Raw genomic sequence first — 8,925 nt, 5'->3', positions numbered from 1 at the left:
TCTTTTATTTTTTCATATGATTAAAAATAAAATTTAAGCTTTCTATCCAAATTGTTCTCAAGAGTTTTCTACCGATTACGGAGCCACACAAAAATAAAATTGGTTAGTACAAAAAATGATTAGTAAATATTTTTCAATTGGAAAGTGGTGCTTATTGTGGTTGTTTTGGTACTTCTGTCAAATCAAAATAATAATTCATGTGGAAAAAGATCTTATTTTTCTAGATTTCGTAAATGTTGTTTTCTTTTTGGAACTACAAGTAATTTTGGATATGAATTTTGATTAGATAATATGTGAATAATATAAAAAGTTTAATTGAATTTTGCAGATGAAACAAATATTCATGTATACATTAAAAAATAGCGTAAGTCGGAAACAAAAATTAAATGACGAAATATTTACAATATAGTAAAATAGAACTAGATTTACGAACGGTTTTGCATGTAACATCATATCGTAAATAAAAAATAAAATCAAATGATGTAATATTTGAAATATAGTAAAAAAATTAAATTGTTTTACGACATATAGAAATTATGTTTCGTAACATGTTCAAGTATTTTCAAAAAGCTACATAACAAAATTACTATTATTAAACAACGAAGAATTTCTTACCAAATTTTCTAAAAAATGATTTAAATTCACAAAAGATGAACAGTATTTTTAACCAGCGTGAACAAATATTAAAACCTTACAAATTTGGGGGCCTCTTATAATAAAATTTCTTGATTGCAGCCCTCAAATTTTGAGGGCCGGCTTGGACGTCATATGATTATGACCCATGTTTTGGAGATCCTAGACCTATGTTTTATCTCTAGGCACATGATCCTGAGTTAGAAAACATTTCTAGCGATGGAACCACTTCTTGTAACCTATAGAACTTGACCTCATCAAAACAAATATAGATTTCACCAAAATAGAGGAGTAATACTTAAAAACTGATTGAAAATACTTTACTTTTGAGGACATATAATGGAGAGAGTTTTATTCTTAAAAAGTGAATATGTACAATAATACTAGTATAAATATATCTTTAAGGTTATTAGTAGAAAGTTGATCGTCAAATTTTAAGTCCTCAGACGAACGTAAGGAGCTTGTGATACATAGATACATACATACATATAAGGAAGAAGAATCGAATGAACTGTTTGAAGACGGAGATGAATTAGGTTATGACTCTTTCTCAGATGATGCATAATTTCATTGCCAATTATGATTATCTTCATGATAGCAATGATGAGGACGAATCCATGGCCAACGATGACGATCTTCACTTTAGAAATAATGAGCACAAATATTTTCGGATATCTTAATCTTTTTGTATGTCTCTCTCACACTATGAATATCTTTAACTGTTTTTAAAGTCTGTTCTTGCAAAGTATTAGTTCAGTTTTCTTAGAGATTGTTTGATCTACTAAAGTATGAACGCGTTGTAAACATGGCTAAGTTATTATTATTATACATAAATACCTTGTATTTGTTCTAATGCAACACGATAACCAAAGGGTACATGAAGTTAATTTTCAAGTATTGATTTGTATCATGTGTTATGATGAAAAGTGCTATTAATTAAATATTAGACTCTAAACTTAGTACTTGTTGAGGTAATCTTAGTGAATTCCAGATTAGAAAATGCAGATTTGACACAACCGGTCGTTACAATAGCATCTTATACAACTTAATTGTACAAGATATGCTCACTTCCACTTCTTTAGTTACCAATCTTGAATATGAGTGTAGGATAGTGTTGTAGAGAGTTTTTAATATAGCTGAAAACATTTGCATCATATTAAGGGATCAAATGCATATCGCTATAGAGATATGTCCCAATATAATCAATATATGGTTATTGTGATTAAAGATGAAATACTAACAAACTTTGTGAGACTAATAATGATCGATTATTTTTATTATGTATTCCAATAAAAATGTTTTGATTTATCTTATTTCCATTATTTTTTATTTCCTTTGTCAGCATAAGTCCAACAATTATCTAACCAAAAAGAAAAAAAACTAGTTATGAACACATTTATATTCAGTTAACTAATTAGCAAGATAGAATCAAATAAAAACCATGAGATCTCTGATTTCGAACACAGCCTGATATCTTTTTCCAATTCTCTGCAAACACCTCTTGACTTGGTGTCTTCTAAACAACCTGCCAAAGCATGTATATCATGACAATGACAGAAAATCCTGACACACGGTTTTGTGCCATTGATCTCCTTTTTTCACAGATTTACGTATACCACGCTCTTGAAGAGACGTGTCATTCCAATTCCGATTTTCCATAATCTGACACTGCTTATACTCTGAGTTTTAGCAATTTTCTGTCATGTTAAGATAACAGACTAACAATGAGTCATCTATAAGGAATACATGAATTGGCTTTGTTCTTAATTAAACGATATACTGATCTTATTGACTAAAAGCTTTCCTTTCTACAGATTGACACTAATTTGCAAGCTCAACACAGATTCTTTCAAATCCACCGTAGTAAACATCGTTTATAACAAGATTACAAGAAGATTGAAAGCCTTTCGAATCAAACATGTGAAAGACTTGAAGCATCGGGCAAAACGGAGGCCTTATCCACGAAACCGGAACTGATCAAGTGCTTCTTCTCTTCTATTAAGATCAAGAGATTTTTCAATCGCCTAGGGTTTTTTTTCTCCTCTTGAATTGATTTGTACGGGAAGAAAGATGTGGTTTTTCTCTCTCGCTGAAAAATGACTTTAATTTTTTTATTTAAATTTGAGCCATAAAATTAAAACGGCCATTTTGCTGATTTTTTCTATTCATTAATATATGTGCATTTTCTTTTTATTTTTCTTTTTTTTCTGGACTTTAAGGACAAAATTGATGTGTTAAAAAATATTGTATACCAACTAGAAAAACTAACTATAAATTACTACATGTTTTAAGAAAAAGATTATAGATTGACGAACAAATTGTAATTTTTTTTTTTTAATTCAGGTTTTCTTGGGTCATGACTTATCATTGAAGTAAGAAAAGTAGCTATTTGCAATTTAATTTTATTTTTTCATATGATTAAAAAAAAAGATTTAAGTTTTCTGTCCAAACTGTTTTAAAAGTTTTGTAGACTACAGATTACGGATCACATGATGTCCTTATTCTGCATAGTATAAATTAAAATTTATAAATTTACAGAGTTCATGTACCCGCCTGATTTTATCCGTAAGTACAGTCATATAACCTTTGAAAATATAAAATTTTCAACATATGATAGTAAATATATCTATAGAAATTTTGAAATATTGTAGAGAAAAATGACTTATACCAATATATAAACAAATAATTTTCTTGGCATCTTTTCAAGTATCGAAAACAAATAATAGTTTGTTCTTCAATTAAAGAACTCTTTTGAATTAGAGTTTACATATATTGTTCTCAGAGATCCATTATTTAAATGTCAAATGGTTTTCAGAGTTGGATAAACTAAATTTAAATATTGCACAATTTTTCACATAAAATGAAATCAAATAAAAATAAATAAAAAGGCTCGTATACATAGACAGGTAAAAAACTTTGGTTAGATTTTACATAAAAAGAAAAAAAAAATCAAAACCCCAAACAAATCCCATGTATAAAAAAAAAACACTATAGGCTCAAAAAGAAGGTTCAGGATGAACAGCAGAAGCAGCGGCGTTATTAACGTGAAGAGCTCTTTGAAGTTTCCGGTGATCGAAAACTTCAACTCCAACGTTAAATATCGAAGTCACCGGCCGGTGATCGGACATTTTTATCTCCGACCTCTTATAACACTCTTGTCTTATTCCTTTTCCCAACCATAATATTCTATCACACCTATTAATAACACCAAAAAATAAACTCTTTAAGAGTCACCCAAATTTTTTGAAAATTACCCCATAAATTTTCAAATGTTCAATTTAGTCACTTACCAAGCAGGAGCTCTCTTCTTCTCTCCTTCTCTCAAGTTTTCTCCGGCGTAACGATCTGAATCGAATTCGTATTTATAGGTCGGAGGGAATTTAATCGGTCCTTCTCTCCATCCATCGAAAACATGCCCTCTTCTTAGTTCTCTAATCAACTGTTAAATTAAATTGAAAATTTGTTTTAATAACTTAACATAATAGTCTAATAGATGAAAATAAACTTAACAAATTATTGTCAAAACTAAACATAATCAAAAACCGAACCTGATCACTGTTCTTGAGCTCATCCCATCGTTTTTGTGCGACAAGCTTTCTTACTTCACTGTCTGCCATATTAAGTCGGTAGTTCAAATCTCCGAACCAAAATACTTGACTGTTGAACATTTCCGACATAAAAATTCAATTAGTGCTTTGTACAAGACTACAAGAGAAAACGTTTAATGCTTTGTGTTTTGTAATCTTGATTATTGCTTACTCGTGACATGGAATCGTTCTTGGTTGATCAGTGTCAAGAACCGAGGCGAAACGAGTCCGACGTATGATTTCGTACACGTCAGCGTTACGGCGTTGCTCAGCACCGTCTTTGTGGCCGGAAGTTAAGTGTGAACACACAAAACACATACGTGATTGATATAGTGTCATACTAATCGACACTGATCCCTGCAAACATATCAAATATATTAAGAAAGTGTTAGAATTTTTTAATATTGGGGTTACTTGGAGAGGAAGATAGGGTTAGTTTTTTTACCTTGTTTCCCATGTAACCCATCAAGCCAACTCCGACCGGTGAGACTTTCAAGTTGTTGACGTGTCTTCTTAACCGTCGTCGGATCCAAACCGATACATAGATCCCAACCATCTGTTTACTTACTATCCTTACATACTTTTGACTATCTTTCACTTTCCGACACTCCTCCACCAAATCTTCCGGTAATCCATAACTATTTCCAATCTTGTCGCCATCCTCCACGTCCTCGGAAGAAGAATCTCCGTCTGATGAATCATCATGCATGATTTTTGCAGCTTCTTCCGCTTCGGACGAGGAGGATGAACTATTATCAATATCTTCTTTAATATCATTCCAACTCAAGTTTAAAGTTTCAAAGCTCCGTGACCGTTTCAAGTGTCTTGCTTCCGAAGCAAATCTACTAGCTCCTGATGGATTCTCCGGTAGCTTGAATCCTAGCGTCGCGTTGCTGCTAAATACCCTCCTTAGCTTCCCCTCTGATCCAACTATCTGAGGGTTGCTATCTAAAGCTAGTTCCGGCCAGTCCATGTTCGGATTCCGCTCTGGTTCAAGGCTCGGTAAAGCGGTTGCAGCATCGATGAACTCGTTTGTAGCTAAGTCCAGCGAGTGGTCCGCAACTAGATTCTCGACCATGACATCAGAGATAATAGAGTTTGCTTCTTGTGCTAAATTAGGAGACGAAGGCGCGCTGTGAGATCTATGAAGAAGGTTGTTATTGCAGCTTGGTGATTGATCATCGACTGATTCTTTATTGGATTTGTTCAGTGTTCTACGGATTATCGATTCCCATTTCGGAATCGGACCTCTATCTTCTGCTCCAAAAACGTTTCCGGCGTTTAATGGAACAACTTCTTGAAACCTAAAACATATTTTACATCAATAAAGACATATAGATTCATCAAAACAGAGGAAAAATACTCTGTTTTTGAATTAAAAGAAAAAAAATAAGAGTGAATTTTTTTTGAAAATAGTAAAATTTGAAGTTACTTTAATAACTTACCCGATGATGTAAATATCTGAAGGATTATCAGTAGATAGCCAATCTTCAATCTCGAGATCATCGGAGGGACGTTTTCCGGCGACGTTCCATGTAGCCACCGTCACTCTATAAATCAATATCACCATAAATAAAGTCAGAGATATATATTTCACCGGAAAAACAGAAATATGAAATTCCAGAAATACCCTTACTTGATATCCTTTGTGTTAATGTATTGAGCTCTCAAAGTCTCCGATTTACCTCGCCGGTGTTTCCTCTGGTAACCACCCCTCACACTCACACCACCATCTAAAGGATTTCAAAAAATAATAAAAATAAAACCAGAAAAACTAAATATTAGAATTCGTCTGTTATTTTTATTTCTGAATTTTTCTGATACAATTATTCAATAAAAAAATTTCCAAAAAAGAAATAAGAATCTTTGCCTGAAATAATATTGCCGTGATCAGCTTCGCTTCCTCGACGACCATTATGGCTGTCTTCATCAGTTACACAGTGAACATTAGGGACGTCTTTGACCGAACATACTGTTAAAGGGACCCAACAAAATCAAGATTAAAAAACATGAAATTATAGACCAAATTTGACCTAAATTTAAAGATAAATAATACTAATACTTACCATCGTCTTCGCTCTCAGGCTCTGTATCAATTTCGTCTTCGCTAAAGTCGTAAACTTTAGGCTTTATGTTCAACCATTTATTCATCACAATCGATGGCCAAAATCTCTGTTTGACATCAAAAACAAGAAAACATCAGAATCTTTATACTCAGTGAGAATTAAAGAAACAAAAAAACAGAGAAGAGAATCTTGATCTTGTGTACCTCAGGACGTTTCCCTCGTCTAGTTTTCATCTTCTCAGATCTCAGATAAAGATTGTGTTTATTTGGGAGAGTTTCGAGGAGAATTTGAACAGAGGAAAATGTCAGAGTTTGATATTTATAATAGTGACAGAGAGTTATAGAAGAGACACGAACCAGAACAAGAACAAGAAGAAAGACACAAAAATAAAAGTGGAGAATACAAAACAAGAAGACGTGTGAAGGCAAAGGCAAAAGAAAAAAAAAGGTGTAATGATGAAAATTCTCTGATATTATTTTTGGGTTCGTTCGAAGAAAAGCTATGGCTGTTATTTAACAGCCATCGTTGCCCGTAAAGAACCAAACTTCAACTTGCGATCCACTTTATTTATATAATAATTTGATTTATTTGGGGAAGACATATTAAAGAAAACTATAAAGACAGTCAGATTTAATTCTCTGATTTCTTCTTTATCACACGTGTTTTCGGTTTTTGGATATATTCGAACCGACCTTGGTTATCTCCATTCGGTTTTACTAGACTGATTGTACCGACCATACCGAATTTTAATTTATGTTTTCTTCATCTCTTATGATAGTGGTATTTAATCTGAGAAAATTAAGGTAAACCGAATCACACATAAAATTTTAGTTCATATAAACAGTTTTTTTTTTCCCGTATATTAATTAACTGAATCAGCAAAGAAAAGGCTGGTTAGAAATTTAAAATATATTTTGACATGCAGTTTTGCTGAATGTAAGTGATCATTTGAGAATTAGTTTTGCTAATTACTTTGATCTGACTTTTAGCTAATGGTTTGCTTAAACCAAAAATCTAAAACACGTAAACCAAAACCAACCAAAATCCGATTCAACGCTGCTATCTGGATAATATTAAATAATCGATCGGTCTTTTTGGTATATAAAAAAGGTCAAAATGTCACTTTCCTAGGCAACAAATATATGGGATTAATTTTTGGGTCAATAAAATTTAAAACCATAAAAGAATAGTTTATTAGTTTTGTAGCATTAATAATTTGAAAATCAAGTACGTAGGAAAGAGAAAACAAAAGTAAACCATAAATATCCTTCCCATTTAACTTAATTACACAAAATGCCATTGATCTAATAAATTATTTTCCGATGTAATATACCGGTTACACTGTTCATGAACCGCTCGCTGACACTGTTCATACAAGACCGATAATACTATTCATCAGATGATATAGTTAAACATTTGTTTGTTTAGTGTGTAACTATTTGGTTAACATGCTAAAACATATGATATCACGATAAATTTACATATTATCTGTTAATTACATGTTTATCGATTTAAATTTATGAATCAGTACTTTTTATTTATGTATATATCAGTTCAATAAAAAATAATTAGTCTTTCTGTTACATCATCAACATGATATAACAATTATAATAACATGTTATATAGAATGTTAACGTGCTAACATATTTAATATCTGAATAATATTTATATGAACATGATAAGATAGTCGATATGGGTAATATTTATATTAACGTGTAACTCATATATAATATATGCCAATAATAATTAATAACAATGTTACCCTGATAACAATGAAAATAATAAGTTTTCTCACTTTATAGAAAGCTTACAAAACAATTACAGTGGCGATTTGCTTTTTCACCGCCGCAGATGCCGAAGATGGAGGATTCGATTTTGCCGATCAACAAAATTTGATTGGCCATTGTAGATCTGGTTCTAGCGATACTTTGCCAACAACTTTGAGGATTTTGGATTTCAAATTCATATGAGGCATCAAAGATTAGTGGATAAGAGTTGGTATGGTGGCTTGCCAGAGATGGGACGAGTTTGATGTTGGTGCTTGTGACGATCGATTGATGCGTCGGAGCTGCCCAGAATCGAAGAAGAAAGCAACGATGAGAGAGGTTTCACAAATATCTACACAATTATTTTGTAAGGTTATGTATGTCAATTTACACCAGCACAGTAAGCTACAATAGTACATAAATGTGTCAGTTAATTTTGGATTCGTCTGAGGTCAGATTGTGGTAATACCCTTAATTTTTTCAATACGAGTCTAGCTCCAGCTAATATTTTCAGCCATACAGTCGGCGAATAGATAGATTATCTATTTGACTAATGTTTCATTAAATAATATTATACGAAAAAATAAGGATCCCTCACATTTTAAGAGTCTTATAATTGCCTAGTTCTTTTCTTATTGTCCATATCTTTTAAATGTTATGTTTCAAACTTCAAATATTTTTAAAACTAAATTATATTTCCAAAATCCAAAACAGGTGAATTTGATGGATATTTACTCTAGTGAGAAGATTGGAAATATCGAGTCCAATATGTGGTATGGAGATCAGGAGATATAGAAATGTTAATTTCCGACAGCACATTTTAATTTATTTTACCAAGAAATATCTAATTAATCACTGAAGATTATTTCAACT

At 32.0% G+C, this 8,925-nt stretch overlaps 1 protein-coding gene across 1 annotated transcript; it reads right to left on the bottom strand.

Moving 5' to 3' along the window:
• Positions 1–3,489: 3,489 nt before the first annotated feature.
• LOC9304090 (type I inositol polyphosphate 5-phosphatase 2) lies at positions 3,490–6,930 on the bottom strand. Its single transcript, XM_002867972.2, has 10 exons — positions 6,490–6,930; positions 6,287–6,392; positions 6,091–6,192; positions 5,857–5,953; positions 5,666–5,770; positions 4,666–5,524; positions 4,393–4,577; positions 4,182–4,290; positions 3,924–4,072; positions 3,490–3,828 (listed from the first exon to the last, which is right to left on the bottom strand). The coding sequence occupies exons 1-10, from the start codon at positions 6,517–6,519 to the stop codon at positions 3,630–3,632; spliced, it is 1,941 nt and encodes a 646-aa protein (XP_002868018.1). The 5' UTR covers positions 6,520–6,930; the 3' UTR covers positions 3,490–3,629.
• Between the last annotated feature and the right edge of the window lie 1,995 nt (positions 6,931–8,925).

Source organism: Arabidopsis lyrata (genome assembly GCF_000004255.2).
Source record: "Arabidopsis lyrata subsp. lyrata unplaced genomic scaffold ARALYscaffold_7, whole genome shotgun sequence".
Lineage (NCBI taxonomy): Eukaryota > Viridiplantae > Streptophyta > Magnoliopsida > Brassicales > Brassicaceae > Arabidopsis > Arabidopsis lyrata.
Note: the sequence above shows the minus strand (reverse complement) of the source record. Positions and strands in the feature narration are given on the sequence as shown.

What these genes read in the sequence shown, in the direction of transcription:
- LOC9304090 (XM_002867972.2), bottom strand. Translation starts at nt 6,519, where the DNA reads ATGAAAACTAGACGAGGGAAACGTCCTGAG. An exon ending in TCACGGCAATATTATTTCAG is followed by an intron (nt 5,954 to 6,090) that starts GCAAAGATTCTT and finishes GAAATCCTTTAG; the next exon opens with ATGGTGGTGTGAGTGTGAGG. An exon ending in ATTAACACAAAGGATATCAA is followed by an intron (nt 5,771 to 5,856) that starts GTAAGGGTATTT and finishes ATTGATTTATAG; the next exon opens with AGTGACGGTGGCTACATGGA.